At 40.2% G+C, this 25,833-nt stretch overlaps 1 protein-coding gene across 2 annotated transcripts in view; it reads right to left on the bottom strand.

The window, feature by feature from the left end:
• Positions 1 to 822: 822 nt before the first annotated feature.
• LOC132399817 (collagen alpha-1(XIV) chain-like) overlaps positions 823 to 25,833 on the bottom strand; it is a 180,386-nt gene continuing 155,375 nt past the window's right edge. Inside the window, exons 37-48 of one of the 2 annotated variants that reach the window (XM_059980600.1) lie at positions 21,957 to 22,010; positions 21,749 to 21,844; positions 21,537 to 21,590; positions 18,934 to 18,987; positions 18,017 to 18,070; positions 17,025 to 17,096; positions 5,956 to 5,991; positions 5,797 to 5,863; positions 4,682 to 4,762; positions 3,817 to 3,894; positions 1,128 to 1,283; positions 823 to 960 (exon numbers count right to left, since the gene is read on the bottom strand). In XM_059980600.1, the coding sequence (XP_059836583.1) occupies positions 914 to 960; positions 1,128 to 1,283; positions 3,817 to 3,894; positions 4,682 to 4,762; positions 5,797 to 5,863; positions 5,956 to 5,991; positions 17,025 to 17,096; positions 18,017 to 18,070; positions 18,934 to 18,987; positions 21,537 to 21,590; positions 21,749 to 21,844; positions 21,957 to 22,010 (849 nt within the window). In that variant the 3' untranslated portion in view covers positions 823 to 913. Of the gene's footprint in view, positions 961 to 1,127; positions 1,284 to 3,816; positions 3,895 to 4,573; positions 4,763 to 5,796; positions 5,864 to 5,955; positions 5,992 to 17,024; positions 17,097 to 18,016; positions 18,071 to 18,933; positions 18,988 to 21,536; positions 21,591 to 21,748; positions 21,845 to 21,956; positions 22,011 to 25,833 lie in introns of both variants that reach the window. The other variant, XM_059980599.1, reaches the window with a different exon arrangement.

Here is a 25,833-nt window from a genome sequence, read left to right on the forward strand (position 1 = left end):
GATTGGTCAGTTATTTCATTGAATTTTTATTTACTCCATTCTCTACATCTCTTTCTATGTGTATTCATCATAGATGGTTCAAAATAGGTTAATCAAATTCATGCAAAATGTATTATTTTGTTTTGAAATACATTTATTCGTACATTTGCAAATCTAGAAAACACATGAATATTTAAACATAAATTGAAGTACTGACAAGATCCTCAACTATCTGGCAGGCCTATATGTTAAAATTAGTCTTGTGGCATGGATTTGACATTTAATTAAGCAGCATGTTAGTTTTAATAAGAACATTCAAAAAATAAACCAGATTTGATCCTGAACACATACAATTATTTTGTGAAATATGTGACAAATGATGTTGAATGAGGAATATTCACATACTAACATCCACATCTTGTAGAAATGCTCCGAGGTAACATGATAATATTGGGCTCTATATGAAAAAGGGAATTCACAAACACTAATTCAATTATCATCTTTGAAGCAAAACACATAATTACTGGATCTAGTTATATCAGTTTCAGAATTTGAAAAATACATTTTGTAAATACTGTCTGCAGTTATGTTAACAATGAATATTTTCAGCCTTGCAACATGTAAAGATCCACTGAGGATGTTGCTGAACACGAACGTTATACTGCTCACATGTGCTCTTTTTATCCCAGTTGATCAATTGTGATTCAGAGAATTCATAATGACTTGCACGATTAATGGTCTCACTTCATTTTCAACGTCACATTTCTTGGCATACAGTACACATAATTTGCAAAAATACAACAGGAAAATGTCACCATTCTCAACTTTAAAAAGGCTGATGCGGTTCATTCAACTGAACCTTGCAGGTAATCTGGTTGTTTTTCATTCATCCTTGAGAATGAATGGAAGAGTGGCTTCCACCACTATAAATGGCTTAAGGCAGCTGTTGAAATTTATGCTCAGATTCAATGTCTGGTTCACCTAATTAAAATAAAATTTTACAGAATTAAAACCCAGTAAAAGAAACAAGAAAATGAAAAATAGTAAAATTAAAAATCTTTAGTGAAAACTGTTTGTAAAGGATGTACTCTAAGATTGATTAAGTCATAAGCTTTATTGGTACTTTTGTGAGAGTTGTTCATACTCACTCTCTGTGTGAAATGTATTGCAGGCAGAGACATCACAGTGTCCTGCAGCACCTGGTGGTCCGATGGAGCCAGGTAAACCTGGCAGGCCAGGACGGCCTGGTGGGCCTGGTAATCCCTGTGGTCCTTGTTTTCCACGTTTACCTTCACCTCGTGGGCCTGCACAACCAAATGAAAGTTAAAACCTGGCTCAGGTAAAGAAGGTGGTTCCTCAAGCATTTAACATGCCATAGACATACAAAAAATCTGCAATTTTTTCCAGCAAGATGCTGGAAATCCAAGGCCATGCACACAAAATACTGGAGGAGCTCAGCATGCCAGGCAGCACCAATGGGAAAGAGTAAACCGTTGACATTTCGAGCCAAGTCCCTTCATCAGGACCCTTCATCCTGACGAAGGGTCTCAGTCACAAACATCAACTGTTTACTCTTTTCCATAGATGTTCCTCCAGCATTTTGTGTGTGTTGCTTTAACATATCAAGAAGTGAGAGCATAGTATACCAAGTATACCGATCAAGAACCTTTCAAAGTGATATGCACTCTCTCTCTGCTGGCTTCTAGAATCTAATGTGAGACTAATTAGAATACTTACGTTCTAATCCTTGATGGATACGAACGATTCTAAAGGATAAAATTAAATAAAGTGCATATTGGTGCAATGCGTATTTACGTATGGAACATATCATTTTCCCTGTATCTTTATGTCTTTACTTCATCAACTCATAGAACAGCAAATCCATGTCATGTGCCTTCTTTTCAGACAACTTTGTAGCTTCATAGCCATTTAATCTGCCGAGTTAGAGGTCACAGTATGTAAATAGTTTGAAAGGTGCTGCTCTGCAAATAAACATTTCTGGAATTATCTTTGCTATACTCCAAGATTTTGTATGGTACCTTTTTCTGAAGTTAGGGTAGAATATAAAGGTTTAATCTGTTGGATTGCCAAATGCAAGTTCACATCAGAAGTGAAAAGGAGCTCAACTGGCCATATTAATATTCCCTGTTCAATCTAGTTTGATGTGAAGAAAAGATAGATCCAATGAAACTTCGCATCAAGTATAGAGAAATACATCTGGGAAAGATTTGTAGGAATTTACGTAGCTCAAAAATGATCAATACATGAAATAGAATGACTAGATCATGTAGATTTCAAACTATGTGTATTTTGAAACAATAGGTTGTCTAATATCTTTTTAGATGGATATATTTAAGTGAACCAAATATCCTTCTCCATCTAATTCATCTGATTGTTGGTGAATCAAATTTGACTAGTTACTAACTTACGCTTCAGTGAATAGTGAAACCGGTTAACAGTTAATCTGCTTTACACTGCAGAGATTCAATTCTTTTATAATCCACATTGCTAAGAAGGCAGGTAAAGAATTGTTTTGCTAGTTATTAAGATTCATTTGTAGCTCAATTTCTCTGAACTTTGCAAAAAGCTAAAATTTAGACCTCCTTCCAGTATGAAATTTAGATTAATTTTATGTCTTAGTCTACTACAAATGAAAGGCAACAGAAGATAATCAACCCGTCCCAGATGTCCTCCTTTTTCAAAGAAAGGAGCTTCTCTTCCTGTGGTAAACTATGTATACCTGTCTGGACACGCCCCCCCACCCGCTGACTGTTCCAGTGGCTCCTCCCACAGACCCCTGTATAAAGGCGATTGGGGGCACCGCTCCTCCCTCAGTCTCGACATGGTCGTGGCCCTTTTTCACTGTTAATAAAAGCCTATCATTCACTTCCAGTCTCCTAGACTTATTGATGGTGCATCACTTCCTCAACTGCATCTCTTCAATTTCACACATGTCTGCTCTTACCCCATCCTCCTGCCAACTCACCAGGGGTAAGTTTCCTCTTGTCCTCACCTACCACCCCACCAGCCTTCGAGTCCAGCACGTAATTCTCCAAAACTTCCGCCACCTCCAATGGGATCCCAACACCAAGCGACTCCCTTGTCCATTCATCCTCCCCACTTATCTCCCTCCTGGCACTTATCCTTGCAAGCAGAACAAGTGCTACATCTCCTCCCTCACTACCATCTAGGGCCCTAAGCAGTCCTTCCAGGTGAGGCGACACTTCCCCTATGAGTCTGTTGGGGCATTTATTGTGTTCGGTGCTCCTGTTGTGGTATCAGTGAGAACTGAGGTAGATTGGGAGACCACTTTTCCGAGTATCTACGCTCCATCCACCAGAACAAGTGGGATCTCCTAGTGGCCACCCATTATAATTCCACTTTTCATTCCCATTCCCATATGTCCATCCACGGCCTCCTCCACTGTCGTGATCAGGCCACACTTAGGTTGGAGGAACAACACTTTATATTTCATCTGGGTAGCTTCCAACCTGATGGCATGAACATCAATGTCTCAAACTTCTGGTAATGCCCCCCAAACCACCCCCCACCTTCTCCATTTTCCATCCTCTTTTCCCTCTCTCACCTCATCTCACCAATCAACTTCCTAGCTCTTCATCTGTCCACCTCCACGTTTCACCTATCACATGTGGTTCTCTCTTCCCTCCCCCCACCTTTTAAATCAACTCCTCAGCTTTTTTTCTCCGGTTCTGTGAAAGCGTTTTGGCCCACAACATTGACTGTACTTTTTTTTCCCATAGAGGCTGCCTGGTCTGCCCAGTACTTCCAGCATTTTGTGTGTGTTGCTGAGAAGATAATCACCATCATCATTTGTACCTGGGATTCCTTGGGGCCCCTCAGAACCTGGTGCATTGACCCCTGGGCTTCCTTTCTCCCCCTTTTCACCAGGCTTGCCTGTTGACAAAACAATTCAAAGGTAGAGACAATTAAAACTACACAGGATGATCTGGGCTCTTTTCAGTCCATGTATGGTGCTTGACTGTCTAGGAGACTCAGATCATTTCTACAACACCATCATATTAAACTTAATAAAAGCAGCAGTAATTTCCAAATTTGCTTCTACAACTTCTCTGATTTGCAAGCCTGTGGATATCGATGCGTAATTCCATACACGACACTCTGTGGAAATCCACTTCCCACCTTTTCCTTCCCGGGAGTTACAAGGCTGATACAGGAACTGGAAGCCTGACTGGTGAAACCATTTCCTAGCAATCAACACACTTATCAAACTGAGATAGGATGTGATAGATTAATAATGCAAACATTAAGCACGAAGAACAATTGTGCCTGATTCAGAAAGCCATCACAAAGGAACCTGATTTTCCATTCACTGCCCTGTGTTCTTTAGATAAAACAGCTTCCCAGAAAGTAGGCAGGGTCTGAAAATTGTGGGGGGGGGGGGAATTAAAAAACAGAATTTAGGATGATTCCGTTAAACAGATTATCGTGAAAATACAGTAACATTACAGTACAGAGCTACAGAGTAGGGAATGAAATTTCAGCCATCTGTTGACATTTCCCATTAAGAAAATAAGATCCCATTCTGGAAAATGAGTAGGGAGATATAATTTACCAATCTCTCCAGGATAGCCCGCTTTGCCATCATTGCCAGGTATGCCTGGCATTCCTGGAGGCCCTCGATTTCCAGGTGGTCCAGGTCTCCCTGGCTCTCCAACCTCACCTGGTGGTCCCTGGATTATCCGTACGGGTACTGGGTTCTTTGTATACTCATTCAACACCAAATCAAATTTCAACATGTGACCTAGCAATTAATAAGTAAGCAAAGGTTATTACCAAACAGCATCAGAAACGCAGTTAAAATCCATTCAGCTATTTGGTCATCAGAGATGTTTGTGAAATTATTAAATTCCTATCAGTGAAAAAACAGTTTCTCATATTTTGTGAACTTTTCATGGGCTCATTAGAGTACAATACTTACACAATAATATTTGCAAAAAAAGAGCAAACATGAGGAAATCTGCAGATGCTGGAAATTCAAACAACAGTACACACAAAATGCTGGTGGAACACAGCAGGCCAGGCAGCATCTATAGGGAGAAGTGCTGTCGACGTTTCATGCCGAGACCCTTCGTCAGGACTAACCAAAAGGAAAGATATCGGTTAGTCCTGACAAAGGGTCTCGGCCCGAAACGTTGACAGCACTTCTCCCTATAGATGCTGCCTGGCCTGCTGTGTTCTACCAGCATTTTGTGTGTGTTGTTGTTTGCAAAAAAAGCATGGGATTCAAAAACCCTAAACAAGGGAGGCTAATAAATGTCAGATATAACAACACAACACATATTGAATGTACATTGTACTCTAATTCTGAAATTTAGTTCAATGAAGTAAAATTCTAATTTCAGTAAAACAAACATATTAAATCATGTATGGAACAAAGGTGACCAAGATGGATTTCTACCCTGTGGAATTTTATATTCATGGGATCTTAAATTGAGTTATTAACATACAAGTAAATAAAGACTGCCAGTTTTACAAAGCCTTACAGGCTCATTTCTGTAGCCTGTAAATGAGCTACAGGCTACAACTTGAAAGGTCAGCAGAACAATCTTCAATTCACTGTTTGTCAGAGCAAGCCTGTTTGGCTGCTGCGCAGGAATACCTTAAGGACATAGTCTCTGTAAGTTCCTCTTTCCTGCTTGAATGGCCTGATTGATTTCAATCTAAAATTATCAATGCTTTAAAAATGTAAATAAATGTAAATTTCCTGTTATACTATATTATCAATATGAGACTGGCATTTTTCCTTTTTTTGTTGTACATCAATTGGTTACTTACTCTGAACAAGCTCTTCACAAGCTTGGCTAACCATCTGATAAACTGCAGCGAGGGATTGAGGTTCTCCCTATAAACAAAAAAGAATGGAAACATAACTCGAGGAATTTTCTAGTCTTTCTAAAAACTTTCCTTCAAGGTTATCATCAAGTAAGTTTTCACCTTCTCTCCTTTTTCTCCTTTTGCACCAGGGAGTCCCTGCAAAAAAAAAGGTATCAAGTATACACGATTGAATTTCAGAAGTGAGCACAGATCTGTATTTCTACTGGGCTAAGGAGTGCTGAACTTAGCCTTCCACCCACATTTTCTGCCTGTTGCTCTCTCTCCAGGCTTTGATGCAGAGAACGATACAAACTGACACTCCCTAGTTTCAAGAAACTCAGCCAGAAACTTCTCATTTACTGCTTTACCTTCTGGAAAAGATTTATAAACATGTAGAAATTTCTGCTTTACAGAAATTAATAATTAATGATTTTTACTCCTAACTTCATCCGGATAGTACTTCAATATCACTCTAATACCCCATCTGATCTCCAGGCCATTTAGTAGTGTTAACACACAAACGCTATAATTTTCTTACGATCTTTCTCACTGCAACCAGTAATATCCAATCTAAGTATTCAAGACTATTTCTGCACTTTGGTAACAATGTATATATGCATCATGTTAAAGTATACTTCCAGCATCACTTGGATATTCTTATACAATCACTGTCCATTAATATTGGTTAATGAATGTAACCATTAATAATCATCAGTCTTACTATTTCCTCATACCTGCGAGTTACTAATCATTTCACCTGGACTAAATCTTTAGAGATTTGGCAAAATATACTTTCAAGTTCACTGCACTCTTTGTTAATGGCACTTGACTGAGTGTATTGATAATGTGTCCTTCCCCTTAATGAGAAATCTGCAGCGGTGTCAACTGGCAGAACCTTTACCCCAATAAAACCAGAACATGCTGGAAATCCTCAACAGGTCAGGCTGTATCTGCAGAGCTAATGTTTCGGACTAGAAGCCCACTGTAGGAAATGGGAAGGAAAGAAAAGAAATTCATTATAGAGAGGTCTGGGTGTGAGTGGGGGCGTCTACCATATTTGCCCAGATGACGACATTTACCATACAGGTGCGTCTGAAGTGCCTTTTTCCTTCCTGTACCATCGCTTCACCTCTATCAGATTAACAAAGCCTCTCTCCTCTGAGTCAGAACAAGGATAGAGTTAATTTAATACCTTCCACATTCTCCACAAATTTCACCATTCTACCATCAGACACATCTTCCCCTCTCCACCCCCTTCAGTGTTTCACAGGGACTTTTCCTTTCATGGCACCTAGGTTCATTCTTCTGTTCTCACCTACCCTGGTTTTGCCCAATCAGAGGCAAATTCCTCCATCACCATCCCTGTAGATTAATGAGCTTCTTCTCTCTCCGTCTCAGTTCTGACAACCTGTAACATTAACTCTTTCGCTTCACACAGATGCTGTCTGACTTGCTGAGAATTTCCAGTACATTTTAGGTTGATTTTAGATTGCCAGCATTTGCATTTTCGCTTTGATATTCAGAACTTTTAACCAAACTTTAGCCTTGAAGTGATTTGGTTTCTGTTCTGTCTTTCAGTGACTTAATTGCTGTTAAATTGCAGTTCACCTTTGCTCTGTGCTGGCATCATTACCATGCTTACTTTGTCTACGATTGCTTTAGTCAAGAAGTCACATAGCTGTTGTAATGTATGGATGTATTTCTTTTAGAGCAGTGACCCCCCCCCCCCACAACTTAGTACTAAGCATTGATCTGTTGTCTGTGCTTTGTTCTCTCTCTCTCGCTGCAATGTGAATACATCTGTTAAAGCCATCTCCCATGTGCACAGTTTTACTTAATCAATATGTAATTGTGCACAGACACAACAAATTGGCGACAAGTATGAACCTGAATGTCAGAAAATATCATGAACTGCGCCGACAGTTACAAGATGAAACAGTGAGAGTTAAACAGCACAGGAAAGCCATCACAGGCATTAACGGAGGAACATGTGAACAACAGTGAAAGACGTGCTGAATTTAAAATTAAAATAACATAGTGATGGCCTCGATCAGAAAAGTTGATGAATATGATGGCACTAATGAAGGCTGGGAGTCATATATCGAGGGGGTTGAACTGTATTGTAACCTGAACAATGTAAAGGAGCAACAAAAAAAAAGCCCCTACACTTCTTGGCTTATGCAACTTCGTAACCTCTGACAAGCTAGCAAGCTTGATGAAGCTGTTACAATTTTACAAATTCACTTGAGCTCTAAATCACTGGTAATAACTGAGAGATTTAGATTCTACAAAAGGAACCAGACAAATGTTGGAAGCCTTTCCAAACACATGGCAGAACTACGCAAACTTTCCCAGTACTGTGACTTAGGAGCTGGACTTTCTGATGCATTAATGGACAGGTTTGTATGTGGCATAGATAGTCAAAGCCCTCAAAAGAGGCTACTACCCGAAAGAGACCCAACATTAGAATGGGCATTGACTATTTTGATATCATTAGAGACAGAAGTAAAGGATGCAGCAAAACTACAGAAAAAAAGGTTAAAATGTAATATGTACAAAATGTCCCTGGATGTTGCAAATAGCCAAATATGTTATCGATGTGACAAATCCTCCCATGATGCAAATGTCCATTGGTTCAAAGCAAAAGTCTGCAGAAAGGGTCACAGCCAAGGTCACATGGGGAGAATGTACAAGTCAGATAAAAAGCACAACTGAGTGAAAAGTCTCAAACACAAAACTAAGCAAATGCATAAAGTTACTGAATGTAAAACAGAATCAGACAGCATAGGATCTGACAACGATGAACTGTCATGCCTAGAACTGCATAGTATAAGTAAAGGAGATCACAAAATCATTTGGATCAGAATAGATATGTCTGGTGTAAAAATGAAAATGGAGCTGAATACAAGGTCAGCTTCATCCACTAATTCCAGAGGCTGACTACAACAGACTGTTTTCTAAGAAAAGCTCAGTGATGCTAAAGACCTACACGAGCGAAAAAGTGTTTCCCAATGGCAAACTGAAAGTAAATGTGACATATGTAGGCCAAACACAATCGTTAGAGGTTTATGCACTGAAAAGTAGAGGCCCAGCATTTTACAGAAGTGAATGGTTGAGAAAAATCCAACTGGACTGGCACCCAATCAATGCTCTCAGTGTGACATCAACATATAATGGCAGCCCATACGTTTATACTAACCAGAGACAGGCACATCTGCTTAATGCTAATGAGAAGGCAACTTGTAAATACCCAAAAGTCATGAATGCCAGAACTGAATTGGATGAAACAGCAACACTAAGATTCTATAAAGCATGTCCAGTGCCTTACGCACTATGTCCTAAACTAGACGCTGAACTGTAGAGCTTGAAGGCATCTGGAATCCCTCCAAGGTTGAGGGGAGGGATTGGGCCACACCCACTGTCCCGGTGATCAAGAAAGGATGCCATCATTTATGTGTGGATTTCAAGGGAAGCATCAACCCAGTGCTGCATAATGTGCAGTATCCCCTGCCACAAACAAAGACGTTTTTGCATCCTTGGCAGGCGGGGAGAGGTTTTCAAAGATTTAATTGTCACAAGCCTATCTGCAAATGGAGATTAAGGTGTCAAGCAGGAAGTTCCTCACAATCAACACTCTTAAGGGACTGTTCCAGTATAATTGTTTCGTCTTTAGCATCTCATCAGATCCAGCAATTTGGCAAACAACAATGGACCAAGTGCTCCTAGATACTCCAAGAATACAGTGCTACCTTCATGACATCACTGTGACTGGCAAGAATGATGAAAAGCACCTTCAGAACTTTGTAAAGTGTTTACCAGGCTGAGTGAGTATGGTCTGTGAAAAAGAGAGAAATGTGTGTTTTTCAAGAATGAAATCTCATAAATCTAGTATGAGGAATAAAGAATTTCTAACACTACCTCGAAGGACAAAAGTTTACAATAATGATAGATCACCAGCCCCTTGTGTCCATTTTCAATCCCAGGAAGGGAATTCCAGTGATCACTGCTATGTTGGAACTAGGAGCCCACACTTATGACATCAAATTCAAGGGTATCAAACAACACAGTAATGCTGATGGCTTGTCAAGACCTCCACTATTGGCAACTGATGAAGGAAAGTCTTCATTCCACACCCCATTGGTGTACCAGTTGCCGATAATAAATACCAAACTACAAAGAGAAACAAGAAATTACCTGACATTATCAAAAGTCTGTGAAGTCACCATGCAAGGATGTCCAGCTCATGGTTTGCATTGTTGTCAGTGAGACAAGACCAATTGTCAGTATGACAAAGAACACTGATGTGTGGATCTCATGTTGTGGTTTCCTCTAAAGTGTACACCAGGGTGTTACAAAATCTGCATGAAGGACACCTCGGTACAGTCCAGATGAAGAGTTTTACCCGGAGCTACATGTGGTGGCCAAGAAGAGATAAAAAGATTGGAATCTTGAACAACAGCTGTTCGGGATACCAAAAAGTTCAAGATGCATAGGCATCATTTCACCATCATCACCATAGCAAAGAGTACATATTGACTTTGCTGGGCCATTCATGGACTCCAGGTTCCTGATTGTTGTGGATGCTCGTTCAAAGCAGTCTGAGGTCACGCCAATGAAGTCAACCACCTCAGTAAAGACTGTCTCCGCTCTGAGGGCTATCTGCACCAGAAATGGCTTATAGAACAAATTGTGAGTAACAATGGACCTTAGAAAATAGAGGGATATGGATAACCCGAGGGAATTTCTAAAGTAAGTACATGTTTGGCATAGCATTGTGGGTTGAAGGGCCTGTATTGTGCTGTAGGGTTTCTCTGGTTCTGCAAAACACATCAGAAGAATTCCGACTGTTCATGAAGAAAAATAGCATCAGACATTTCAAGTCAGCTCCTTACCACCCAGCAACGAATGGGTTAGCTGAAAAGTTTATCCAAACCTTCAAGAAATCCACTGAAATGCTGGAGAAAGAGAATATTTCTCTACAGCACAAGTTGGACAGCTTCCATCTTGTGTATTGAAACTCTATTCATACGACAACAAATCGAACACCTGCAATGCTGTCCATGAACAGAAATCTGAAATCTCGCTTTGACCTCCTAAAACAGATCTATGGATTGAAGTGCAGAATAACCAGTTCAGTCAGTTGCCAAGTGAACCAGCAAGGAGCTTTGAGATTGGACAGTAAGTCCTAGCACGTGTTTACCGAGAAGTAAGATAGCTACGAGAACTAGACTACGGATGTACACAATGGATGTTGGAGATCAGACATGGAGACATCATGTAAACCAGATACTGGATGCTCAGCTGAAGAACACACCTGAGTTGACTACATTCATCAAGATGGACACATTACAGTCATTGGACTTACCTCTCAGTGATCATGTCACTGACAGCAATGTGAGACCTGAAACTGAGAATGTTGTCTTAGACAAGACACCTACCAAATCTGATGCCACTCCACAGGTCCAGAGGCACAATGGGAATGTTATCATTGACAAGAGACCTGCCAAACCTGATACCACTCCACAGGTCCAGAAAGAAACAGAGCACCACCCAAAAGACTGAACCTTCAGAACTGTGAAGTTACTTATGGACTGTAATAGTGCAAGCATGTTTATTTGGAATATGGTTTTACGAAAGGGAAGTTGAATGACTTGTACACATACAGTTTATGTTGCATTAGTCTAAAGGTGGAGGAAGTGTATGTATGTATCTACTTCTTGTGGAGCAATGACCACCCCCCTCCAACCCCCAGCACTACGTATTGACCTGTTGTCTGGGCCTGTGCATTGATCTGTTGTCTGCGCATGCATTGTTGTTGACACATGCACATTGTTCCCTCTCTCTCTCCCACTGCAATGTGAATACACTAGTTAAAGCCATCTCCTGCATGCATGCTTTTATTTAATCAAAACGTAGTTGTGCATAGACACAACAGCTGTTGTCTCTCTGTCTACTATTTTGTGTCTTGCTTACATTTTGAGGGTATAAGCTCACAGAGTTGCAAAATAAAAGAAAGAAGCTCTTTGGCTCATTGCATCTGTCCCAGACATAACGCCTACCCATATTAGTCCCACCTTTCCATCCTTCCATGTACTGTTCATTCAAATACCTATAAGGATACCTCCATCTGCCTTACTTTTCCCCCTGAGAATTAATCATTTTTGTCATTTTGAATTGGAACCCTCAGATGGATTCTACTGTATTGTCAGCAGCTAGTCATGACAGTCTCACACATTGCTTTGAAACACTGAACAAAATCAGGCAGTATTCCTCAATGTCTCTGCACACAAAATGGGATATACAATCCTACATTATTAATTATTTCCAATTTGCTTACTGAAAAAGTAACAGACGATCTTGTCAGTAAAGAAATTGCCAAAATCTCTGAATTTGCGGAGCTGTGACAAATACTGCGATGTGACTAAATATTTACTGATAGTCTTTCTTGATTGGTTGAATTTGTTCATTGATTAATCCACAGATGATTGAACGTAGGACATAGACTATTAAAGCACAGTACAGACTCTCCGATCTACAATGTTGTGTAGACCTTCTGACCGACTCCAAGATCAATATAACCTTTCCCTCCTACACAGTCCTCTATTTTTCTATCATGCAAGTGCCTAAGAGTTTCTTAAATGCCTCAAATGTATCTACTTCTTCCACAAGGAATTCTAATCAGGCCTGTGAGACATGAGATGCCCCTCATTGAGCCATGTTGACCATTCAGAATCAGACTCTGCTTCCCTAAATGCTCATAAATCCTGTCTCTAAGCATATTCTCCAACAAATTGCCTACCAGCGAAGTAAGACTCACTGGTCTATACTTTCCAGGATTATCCCTACTCCTTTTCTTGATCAAAGAAATAATATTTGCTACCATCCATTCATCTGGTGCTGCTCACCTGGCCAATGAGGATGCAAAGTTAATTGTCAAAGGCACAATAATCTCTCCATTTGCTACTCATAGTAACCTAGGTATATCCCATCTGCTCCCAGAGACTTATCTTACCTAACGTTTTTCAAAAGTTCCAGCACATTCTCTTCTTTAATATCAACATGTTCAAACATATCAGTCTATTTTACAGTCTTCACAATCATCAAGTCACATTTATTGTCATTTAACTATATATGTACTGTATATAATGTATATATTGTAACCACATAATGTATGTGGAAATGAGACAATGTTTCTTCAAACCAGGGTGTAAAGCACAGTAACTTATGCAGGCAAGGATAAAATCTACAGAGAATCACACATAAATAACAAGCAGAAGCACATTAATATTAAATAGTACAGAACAGATTAACGAGTGATCCTTTGAATATGATGCAGCCAGAACATCAGAAGCCCAGTGGCCTGGGGGAAGAAACAGTTTCTCATCCTGACCGTTCATGTTTTTATGCATCCTGTCTAATGCTAGAAAGTCAAAAAGGATACTGGATGGATGGGTGGGATCCCTAATAACACTAAGGGCCCTGCATATGCAGCACTTCTGAAAAATATCCCCAGTAGATGGTAGGGAGACCCCTATGGTATCTCAGCTGTTCTCAGTCCTCTGTAGGGACTTCCATGTCCAATGCTCGACTGTACGCATACCAATGGAGGTGCAGTCACTGGTGAATATTGAAGCTAAGTATTCACTACAGGCCTCTCCATCCTCCTCCAACACCAAGCAAATATTTACTCTACTATCCCTTTTTGGTCCTCCCCTAACTCTGGCTATTCTCCTGTCCTTCACATACATGTAGACTGCCTCGGGGTTTTCCTTAATCCTACTCACCAAGGACTTCTCATACCTCCTTTTAACACTCCTAAGTCCATTCTTCAGCTCCTTCCTGGTTATCTCATCTCTAATGCTCTCCGATTATTGCCTTCTAAATTTTAAGTAAGCACTTCCATCTTCCTGACTAAATGTTCATCTCTTGTCAACTATAACACCATCCTTTCCCTCCCTCAATGGGACAAACTTATCCCTAACCCCCTGCAAATGCTCCCTGAACAACCTGCACATTTTTGTTGTATAATTCCCCTGAATATATCTGTTCCCAATTTATGCTCTCCAGTTCCTGCTGAACAACATAATCACCCCCCATCCCCCAATTAAATACTTCCTCATACCATTTGTTCCTATCATTCTACAAAGCTGTAGTAAAGGCCACAGAGTTGTGGTCACTATCTCCAAAATGCTCTCCCACTGAGAGATCTGACACCTGACCTTGTTCATTGCCGACATGAACATCCATCATGGTCTCTCCCCTAATCAGCCTGTCTACATATTGTCTACAGTAGTTAGGCACTAATTGACAAAGTAACAAAGAAACATACCTAAAGTTTCCACCTCTTCTCACTGAAGCCTTTTTAAGCCAAACCCTCAAACCCTCCACTCCTACACTGGCCCACCCACACTATGGCCAATCCCATAATACCCTTAAACCTAACTTTTTTTTGGCCTTTGCCAAATGACTAATTACCTTGCGATCTCAGGCATGCAGAACTCCCAACTGGCCCAAGGCATTTTCCCCTTGTCACAAAAATAACCTTGCTTCAAAAGAAATGATCAAAGTCTCCAGTGTTGTTGTGTTGAGACAGACCCTAATGCTTACTGATAGTCCTTCCTGATTGCTGAGTCTTAGATCCAGGTTTGGAGCTCTCCGTAACTTCTAACAGTTTAGGATTGAGATTATTCTATAGTTTTTATTTCACTTTGCTAAAAAATGCTTCCTAATATTTGTGGTATCAATGTGTTTGCTATGCAGTACATTTTCCAGATTCTTGAATCATTTGGAAGGATGTACTTCCTGTACTGGTGCTTAATAAAAATTCCTTCTCAGTAGTGACTTCTGCAAATTGCTTGTCTGAGAACACTTGCATTCTTACACATTCTCCAAATGAACTTAAAACCTGATTGTAAACACAAAGTAAGATGCCAATGGACTATTGTGTGCTGTTCCTCCTAGAATCAAACAGCAGTAAAACAGATCCGCTGAGACTGTGCTAAAAATTGGGAATACCCATAATTTAATTTTATTCACCCCAAATTTCTATTACCCACCCTCTAATGCCCGCAGATTCTATCACTCACCTATTTAGCATGAACAATATTCAAGAGCCATTTAACTTTCCAGCAGCATGCCGTTAGGGTGTGGGAGGAAACTGAGGTATTCAGAAAAATAAACCACAGTTATAGACAGGACAAATAAACTCTGCACAGGTGACACTGGCAGTCTGGATTGTGAAGTAACAGCTCAAATTAACTCATCACAGTGCCACCACCTCAGGATGAAACTTCTGCTCAAGAAGTTATGTCAGTGGTGCTAGAAAGTTTGTGAACCCTTTAGAATTTCCTATATTTCTGCCTAAACATGACCTAAATTGTGATCAAATCTTCATCAAGTCCTAAAACTAGGTATAAAGAACCCAATTAAATAACACAAAAAAATCATACTTGTTCATTTATTTATTGAGAAAAATGATACAATATTACATGTATTTGTTGGAAAAAGTATGTGAATCTCTAGGATTAACAGTTCATTTAAAGGGTGCTTCAATTAATGGAATGACAATCAGGTGTGAGTGTGGGAGGCCCTGTCCTATTTAAAGAACATAAACCCAGGTCTTCACTATCAAAATCTAATCTTCACCACATCGGTTTTTGGAAGCGTGCCATGCCTTGATCGAAAGAAATTTCTGAGGACCTCAGAAAATGTTACTGATGCTCACCAGGCTGGAAACTGATACAAAACCGTTTCTCAAGAGTTTGGGCTCCACTAATCCAGAGTCAAGCAGATGGTATACAAATGGAGGAAATTCAACACCATTGTTACTACCCTCAGGAGTGGTTGACCAACAAAAATCACTCCAAGCACAAGGTGTGTAATATTCCAGGAGGTCACAAAGAAGCCCAGGATAACATCCAAGGAGCTACAAGCCTCTCTTGCATTGGCTAACGTCAGTGTTCATGAGTCTACCATCAGGCAAATGCCGAACAACAATGCTCTGCCTGGCAGAAGAAAGTTTACCAAAGACCACATGGATAAGCCAAAAGGCTAATGCAAGAATGTTCTGTGGACATAAGAGTCCAAGATAGAACTTTTTGGCTTAAATAAGAAGTGTTATGTTTGGTGAAAATCAAGCACTGTATTCCCAGCTTAGGAAACTCATCCCATCTATGAAACATGGTGGTGGCAGTGTCATGACTTGGGCCTGCTTTGCTGCCTTGGGACCAGGATGGCTTGACACTTGCCATCACTGATGGAACTATGAACATTGATGAATTGTACCAGCAAATTCTACAGGAAAATGTCAGGCTAACTGCCTGTGAACTGAAGCTCAAGAGAACGTGCACAATGACCTAAGCACACAAGTCATTCAACCAAAGAATGGTTAAAGCAGAAGAAATTTCATTTTGGAATGGTTGAATCAAAGTCCTAACTTTAAACCTATAGAAATGTTGTTGGACAAATTGAAGCAAGCAGTTCATACAAGGAAGCCCACCAACATCCCAGAGCTGAAGCAGTTTTGTAAGGAGGAATGGCCTAAAACTCCTCTAAGTAGATGTGCAAGACTGATCAACGGTTACTGGGAATGTTTGGTTGAAATTATTGCTGTACAAGGGAGTCACACCAGTTACTCAAAGCAAAGGTGCAAATACTTTTTCCAACAAATACATGTGATATTGGATCATTTTTTCTCAATAAATAAATGAACAAGTATAATTTCTTTATTTAAGTTCACTTTATCTAGTCTTAGGATTTACATGAAGATCTGATTGCATTTTAGGTCATATTTATTCAGAAATAGAGAAAATTCTAAAGGGTTCACAAAACTTTCTAGCACAATTCTGTATTTTAACTAGATTGTCACGGTTTCTCACAACCAATGTTCAAGGACTTCCAGACTCAGCTCTCAAACTGTTTATTCATACCTGTAAAAAGCTATTAAGATTTTGCTCATTCCTGATCATCCGTCTCCTTTTTATTATACCTTCTATCCTTCTCACCAGTTTGTAACACCTGCGCACATGCAGACAGTCCTTTAGTTGACCAAGATAATAGAGATTTTATGCAGAAACACAAAGTGATGCTGAGAAGAGCTGAAATATGTGCAACTGCTTTATTCAACATGATCATTTCATCACCTGTTCATAGGTCAGATATCATTTACTTAGATAAATTGTAATACTTACAGTTGGCCCAACATCACCTGGAGGACCTTGATCCCCTCGATAGCCAGATGGCCCTGTGATACCCATGGGCCCCTTAAAAAATCATTATGAAAATTGTTTCAATGACATGTAAAATCGAAGCCAAAACTTCAACTGTCTTTCTGTTAGCAAAGACAGGCAATTCAAAGAAATCCCATTGGGACTGGAGAAAATCGCATGGGAGGCATTCAAGAATGTTGTTGAAAATTATCTTGGCAACTGCAGAATAACAAATTACATGCAGCTGGCTGACAATATGATTCAAGCATTAAAAATATGAATCACTAAAGATTAATTTTCTGCATTGTCATTTAGAGTTCGTCCCTGAAAATCTTGGCACTGTCAGTGACGAGCATGGCGAAAGGTTTCACCAGGACATTGCTGTCATGAAGAAACTGTAAAAAGGGCAAGTGGAATCCATCAATGTGGCTGATTATTGTTGGACACTTAAGTGAGAAGCCTCGTGACATTCAGTAAAAATGAAAATCATCAACAAAACATTTTAGCTTAGTTGAGCTATTGCAAAGCATCAGTGCCATTATGCAATTAAACACATTATATTCAATAAAAGTTGATTTCTTGTTTCTCCAAATTCCTACGCAATACAAGTAGTCTGAAATTATATTTGTGTTCAGCTTTAAGTATTCTATCATAAACAATAAAAATTCTGAGGAAGCAACACTCAAAAAAATGTCCATAAAATGTTAACTTAATTTGGTTAATATATCAATTATTCCAACTATAAGTCACCATTACAAGTTTAATGAAAAAAAAACTTTTTTTTCCCGAAAAACACTATCCAAGCAATATAATTACTTAAATTCTTGTCAAGAAGCCATTCAAAAGCTGAAATGTATAAACAAAATGTCTTCCCCACAGACCAAAAATCATTCTGAACAGTCTTCCGCAGAAAGTCAGTGAAAAAACTATTATGTTTTTATTGACATTATAAAATATTTTATTAGTAAACTTACTCTTGGCCCAGGAAGTCCTGGAGGTCCAATTGTGCCTTCCAGTCCTCTTGCTCCCTAAAACATTCATAGCAATTTATAGCCTATAAGCACACAACTTATTGACAATCCCACTTTTTTTTGCATTTTAGTTTCAATCCAGAGAAATCTCATTTGAACAACAGCAACAATTTTTGATGGCTAAAAACCCTCTTCTCTATTTTGAAGAACAGCAGAGATGTTTCACCAGGATTAAGTTGATACTCATCCCTTAATCAGTATCACAAGGAAAAGCCATCTTGGCATTGCTTTTCTTTTGGCACATGGACAGGTTGTCTGTTTCCCATAAAACAGGACCAGCAGACTGCATTTCAAAAGCTCTTCATTGTTTGTAAAGATATATGTAAGCTAGTTTGATGCTATTCCATGGCTCTGGAAAAAAAAATCACTTTCTGGTAATAACATTGGTAATAAAAGCTCTTTCCAAGCTAAATATTCTTCTGAGTTCCTTTCATTAACCTGCACTTCCCAATGAAAATATGTTTCAGGGGTTTCCAGCTTTTTTTATGCCAAGAATCTCTCCTGTTAACCATGGACCCCAGCTTGGGAACTCGTGCTTTACATAGAACCATTAATGTTAATAATTTGACTGAAGCCTTACACATATTGATGTATCCAACATACTGTGCATAACTGCTCTTTCATTTTTTTGGCTCAGCTGTTAAATGTCACTACAAAGTCAAAATATTTTTGGTGCACTTGAAATTGATGATATTGTGGCCAGCAGTCCTGTCACTGTACAATCTTACATTTGAAAAAGTGGGTTCTAAATGTTGTTTGCAATGAAATACAGCTATGTTGCATATTTTGTATTTATTTTTATCTTTGCAACAAGTTACCTGTTTACTCCATTATTTATTTTCAAGCAAGTTTTACTCTACCTTTGGTCCCTGAAGTCCATCTCTCCCTGGAGGACCTCGAGGACCTGGAAGACCCTAAGGAGAAATAAAATTTCTGCTGAAAACAGTCACTTATTGCTCATTCAGCAAGAATGTCATTGTGATGTTATCTTCCCTTTTTCCACTATTATCTCCAAACCATCACATCGACTCTTCAATTAAAGCAGAGAATGTTCTCAGACCCTAAATACCTCACAATATGCCTTGACCGCTTTCCATTTAGATATCATGGTAATTTTTTTAGTTTCTCTATCTTCACTTCCTTCTTGGTTACAGCTGCTAACCTAAACCATATCTCACAGTATGCTACTAACTGCAACATTGGTGAAGTCACCCAAACACAGTTCAGGTGAAAATTCGAACACGAGGAAATCTGCAGATGCTGGAAATTCAAGCAACACACACAATATACTGGTGGAACACAGCAGGCCAGGCAGCATTTATAGGGAGAAGCACAGTCAACGTTTCAAGCCGAGACCCTTCGTCAGCACTAACTGAAAGAAAAGATAGCAAGAGATTTGAAAGTGGGAGGGGGAGGGGGAGATCCAAAATGATAGGAGAAGACAGGAGGTGAAGGGATGAAGCTAAGAGCTCAAAAGTTGATTGGCAAAAAGGATATACAGCTGGAGAAGGGAAAGGATCATGGGACGGGAGGACTAGGGCGAAAGAAAGGGGGAGGGGAGCACCAGAGAGAGATGGAGAGCAGGCAAGGAGTGATTGTGAGATGGGCAGAGAGAGAGAAAAAAGAGAGAAGGGTAGGGGAATAATAAATAAATAAGGGATGGGGTAAGAAGACCAGGGGCATTAACAGAAATTAGAGAAATCAATGTTCATGCCATCAGGTTGGAGGCTACCCAGACGGAATATAAGGTGTTGTTCCTCCGACCTGAGTGTGGCTTCATCTTGACAGTAGAGGAGGCCATGGATAGACATATCAGAATGGGAATGGGACGTGGAATTAAAATGTGTGGCCACTGGGAGATCCTGCCTTTTCTGGCGGACAGAGTGTAGGTGTTCAGTGAAACAGTCTCCCAGTCTGCGTCAGGTCTCACCAATATATAAAAGGTCACACCGGGAACACCGGACGCAGTATACCACACCAGCCGACTCACAGGTGAAGTGTCGCCTCACCTGGAAGGACTGTCTGGGGCTCTAAATGGAGATGAGGGAGGAAGTGTAAGGGCAGGTGTAGCACTTGTTCCGCTTACAAGGATAAGTGCCAGGAGGGAGATCAGTGGGAATGGATGGGGGGGACAAATGGACAAGGGAGTCGCGTAGGGAGCGATCCCTTAAGAAAACAGGAAGTGGGGGAGGAGGGAAAGATGTGCTTGGTGGTGGGATCCCACTGGAGGTTGCAGAAGTTATGGAGAATTATTCGTTGGACCCGTAGGCTGGTGGGGTGGTAGGTAAGGACAAGGGAAACTCTATCCCGAGTGGGGTGGCGGGAGGTTGGGATGAGAGCAGATGTGCATGAAATGGGAGAGATGCATTTGAGAGCAGAGTTGATGGTCCTTCATCGCATGATAACAGGCAAAATAAATACATGTAGTATGACTCCAAAGGCTTTAGAAAGTACAGACATACAGAGACTGCACTAATGTCCTTACAGAGATCTTAAAGTCAGTGTCTTGCCAGGAAGTCCTGTAAAGGTTATGTCTTTATCTGCCCAGGCATACAAATGCACCTTCAACATGCTGATGTCTAGTTCACTAACTTACTGTACAGCTCTTACTGTATCACTTTTTAATCTTTTTGGTTGAATGCTAATTTCTGATTTTTGGTATCATTCATAACTGAGCAGCCATTTGGTAAGCCTACTTGAAGATGCAGAGATCAGAGAGATTGTACTTTTGTAGAATAAAGGTATTAAATCAGATGCACATGAATTTTGTACATCACTAAATGCAGATTTTTCTCTGTTTGCACATCAACTGCATATTAGAGTGGAAGTTCTTCCAGTGTACAGATTATTCCAAGTTATCCAGAAGTGTTTAGATTGATTGATACATGCATCCAAAGACACTCTGCCTGTAAGGGAAGCTGTCCAGTGTAACACGGCCAGGTGTCAACAGAGTCAAGCTCCTGTTCATTCTGATGGCCGCGTCACAGAGACAACTGACCTACTAGCTGCCCTGGCAAAGGGGCCATGCATCAGCTCCCAATGCATTTGAGGACTGACAACTGTGAGATTCTTAGAATCCCAGTAAAACACTGAAAAATTCCTGAGACAAAGTAACAAGAGTGATAAAGACAATTGAAATATGAACATTAGGAGCATGAGAGTCCATAACAGGAGGGCACAGCCTTGAGGTGTGAGGGGAGAAATTTAAGGGATGGAGTTTTCACTAAGAGAGTGAATATCTGAATGAACAGCAGCCGCAATGGTAAAGGCAGAAACAACTGCCTCATTAAAAGGCCTTTGGAAAGCTACTTAGATAGAAAAGGCAAAGAGGGATATGGACCGACTGCAGGCAAATGGGATTAGCATAAATGAGCATCACCGTCGGCAAGGACGAGATGTGTCAAAGGGGCCAATTTCTGTGCTGTGCAATTCTGTAACTCTATATTGCTGTCAGCAACTTTACCTGATTGCTTCTTTGTCCAGGCTCACCTTTTTGCCCCTTTTCACCAGGAGGACCCTATTTAAAGAGAATAAGAAGCTAGGTGTTTTTATAAATTTAATTTTTCTCCAATGTGTTGACAACAAAAAAATTACAAATACTTACAGATTTTAATAAATACATTTTATCTAGATTCATTAGTATCTGATTTATATATACAAGTATAACATGCATACCACAGGTCCGCGTACACTAAGCCCCCTGGGTCCTGGAGGTCCCGGTTCACCTTGTAATCCCATTGGCCCTCTATCACCAATTGGACCTTCCGGGCCCTAGGGAACAAGAAGGCTCAGACTGAAAGGGGAATCAGTCCTGAATAAGCATTTGTTTACATGTTAATTACTGGAACTTATTTCTGGTATTGTGCAGAAGTGTAATCCTTACCCGAGGTCCAGGCTCTCCACGATCACCCTGGGGACCTCTTGCACCAGGAGGACCCTGTAGAATTGTTTTAAAAAAATAATCTTTGTTGCTTTTTAGAAACATGCATTTTTCTTCATTGATATATAAACAAACACATTAAGTGAAGAAATGTAAGCTAATCTTTAATTAGGTAATTAGACAAAGAATGGAACATGGCTGTAGAGGATGAGTTTAATGAAAGCATTCAAGTTAAAGTGCTTTCAAGTTGCATTCTAAAAATACAAACTTATCATTACAATACTTCCTTTAATGGCTCTTTTTTCAAAATATTTCACTGATTGTTGACACTTTGGGCCAATCTGATGCTGGCAAAAGCAATATGGTTTACATTTGATTAAGAAGAATTTTAAGTAACGACAATCATTTTTCACAGACAAGGAAGCTAAACATTGCATAAAGATTAACTTAGCTTTAGCTAAGTAAGAGAGTATGAGATCATGGAGGACACACTACATTTCATATCACACATGAAGCTTCTGAGGCCTGTGAACACCACTACTTCTAGCTGTGGATTTGAAACAAATGACAAAATTGCTTAGCATAAATCTAACATTTTGATCAAACAATTTGAATAGAAAATGAATAATTCAATGACAAATCAGAATATGACTGAGAAATAAATCACAGGCCTTCTATCGTTACTAGATCAAAACGCTTGGATTGCATAATTTAGTGGATAGTGGGAGTACATATCTCACCAGGACAGCAGTTGTTAAAAAATATGGTCCAGCACCCCTTTCCCATGAGCTGAGGTAGGCTTCAAATGATGATCTTTTCAAACAGGCCCAACTGCTTGATATGAATTATACCCAAGGCTGAGAACAAGGAATGAGCTGATGCTTGGCTGACTTAAGTGCTGGGCTGCATTGAAAAGGTCAGAGTATTCGGCCGGAGGTGAGGGACATGGTGGTATTCAGCTCACTGTTCCGTGAGGTTTACTTGTCTCTACACAGAACTGAGGTTGTGACCTGCACCTAACAGGGTCCTGGACTGGCTGCAGTGATGACTGGTTTAATGGCTGTGAACTCACTTTTGTGAACTTTAGTTCTGAATGTTATTTGTTTACTTTTTATTGTTTGCACAATTCATTCTTTTTTTGCACATTGGCTGTTTTAATGGGTTCTTTGTTTTGTGGCTGTCTGCAAGAAGACAAATCTCAAGGTTGTACATAGTAAACATACTTTGACAATAAATGTATTTGAACTTCAGTGTCTACGAACCGGTAGCTGCAGAGGCAACGTTGAACAAAATGAGCTGAAGAAGCCTGGAATGAGATGGGTTATGGAATGTGCTCCCCGGGATAGTGGCAGAGGAAGATACATTAGGGACTTTTAAGAGATGATTGGATAAGCAGATGAATGTAAGAAAAATGGAATAATATGGACATTGTTTAGGCAGAAGAGACTAGTTTACTTGGCTATGTGATCACTATTTTAATTGGTTTGGCACAACATTGAGGGCTAAAGGGTCTGTTCCTGTGTTGTACTCTTCTGTGTTCTACATCCTAAGTCAATAGACAAGAAATAGATGGTAGAAGCCCTTTGAGGGATGGAGGGATTGGGCACTCCAGGTCCCAACAAAATGAGAAGATCTAAAGCTCATTGTCAGTGAAGTTCACCCTCACGCTCATACCGATGCCCGCCCTAGAAAGTTTGAAAAAAATGCAGGGTGGTACTGATATCCAATACTGAGGATGCAGATATATTAAAAGCCTTGCAATAAGTAGGGCATTGACAATGGGCCAATTAAGTTCAGTCATGACACAAAGATCAAAGCAATGAGTCAAAAGGAAGATAGAGGATTGGGGAGCTTTTTAAAACTTGCAGAAGGAAACTCGAGGGTAGATATAGGACCAATACAAAATGGCACTGGAGATATTGTAATGAGAGATGCAGTGATGGCAGAGGAACTGAATGCTTATTTTGTTTCAGTCTTCACAGTGGAAGACATCTGCAGTATACCAGACATTCAAGAGTGTCAGAGAAGTGAAGTTTGTGCAGTGAAAATTATGACTAAGAAGGTGCTCAGGAAACTTAAAAGTCTGAGGGTAGATAAACCTCCTGAATCTGATGGAATGCACCCTTGGGTTCTGAAGGAAGTAGCTGGAGAGATTGTGCAGGCATTAACAATGATCTTTCAAGAATCGATAGATTCTGGCATTGTACCAGATGACTAGAAAATTGCAAATGTTACTCCGCTATTTAAGAAGGGTGGGAGGCAGCGGAAAGGAAACTATAGACCTGTTAGCCTGACATCAGTGGTTGGGAAGTTGTTGGAATCGATTGTTAGGGATGAGATTATGGAGTACCTGGAGGCACATGACAAGATAGGCCAAAGCCAGCATGGTTTTCTGAAAGGAAAATCCTGCCTAACAAACCTATTGCAATCCTTTGAGGAAATTACAAGCAGGGTAGACAAAGGAGTAGACGATGTACTTGGACTTTCAGAAGGCCTTTGATAAGGTGCCATACATGAGGCTGCTTAGCAAAATAAGAGCCCATGGAATTACAGGGAAGTTATCAGCGTGGGTGGAACATTAGCTGGTCAGCAGAAAACAGAGAGTGTGAATAAAGGGATCCTATTCTGCCAGTTACCAGTAGAGTTCCACAGGGGTCGCTTCTTTTTACGATGTATGTCAATGATTTGGACTACAGTATTCATGGATTTGTGGCTAAATTTACTCATGATAGGTGGATGAGAGGGCAGTGTTGAGGAAATAGAGAGCCTGCAGAGAGATTTAGATAATTTAGGGGAATGGGCAAAGAAGTGGCAAATGGAATACAATGTTGGAAAGTGTATAGTCATGCACATTGGTGGAAGAAATAAATGGGCAAACCATTATTTAGGTGGGGAGAGAATTCAAAATGCAGAGATGCAAAGGGACTTGGGAGTCCTTGTGCAAGATACCCTAGAAGTTACCCTGCAGGTTGAGTCAGTGGTGAAGAAGGCGAATGCAATGTTGGCATTCACTTCCAGAGGTATAGAAAATAAGACCAGGGATGTGATGTTGAGGTTCTAAAAGGCACTCGTGAGACCACACTTGGAGTATTGTGTGCAGTTTTGGGTTCCTTATTTTAGAAAGGATATACTAACATTGGAGAGGGTTCAGAGAAGATTCACAAGAATGATTCCAGGAATGAAAGGGTAAACCATATGAGGAATGTCTGGCAGCTCTTGCGCTGCATTCCCTGGAGTTCAGCAGAATGAGGGGAGATCTCACAGAAACACTCTGAATGTTAAGAAGCCTGAACAGATTAGATATGGCAATGTTATTTCCCATGGTAGGGGAATCTAGGACAAGAGGGCACGACTTCAGGATTGAAGGATACCCATTTAGAACTGAGATGCAGAGAAATTACTTTAGTCAGAGGGTGGTTAGTCTGTTGAATTTGTTGAGGCCAAGTCATCGGCTGTATTTAAGGCAGAGATAGATAGGATTAGCCAGGGCATCAAAGGGTATGGGGTGAAAGCAGGGGAGTGGGGTTGACTGGAAGAATTGTATCAGCCCATGATTAAATGGTGGCACAGACTCGATGGGCTGACTGGCTTACTTCTGCTCTTATATCTTATGGTCTTATGAGTCTCACTGAGATCATGAAGTCAAAATGTTTGGGCTTTGTTACCATAAAGCCAGACAAAAATATCATGATCGTAAAAAAAATCGTTGTACCTTTGGGTGCCACGGTAGTGAAGCCATTACAGCTTGGCTTGCTCCAGAGTTCAGAGTTCAATTCCAGTGCTGTTCTGTAAGAAGCCTCTGTATGTCTCTGTGTGGAATGAGTGGGTTTTCTCTGGGTCCTCTGGTTTCCTCCCATAGTCCAAAGACATACTGCATAGG

Source organism: Hypanus sabinus, chromosome 9 (assembly GCF_030144855.1).
Source record: "Hypanus sabinus isolate sHypSab1 chromosome 9, sHypSab1.hap1, whole genome shotgun sequence".
In the NCBI taxonomy this organism is placed as follows: Eukaryota; Metazoa; Chordata; class Chondrichthyes; order Myliobatiformes; family Dasyatidae; genus Hypanus; species Hypanus sabinus.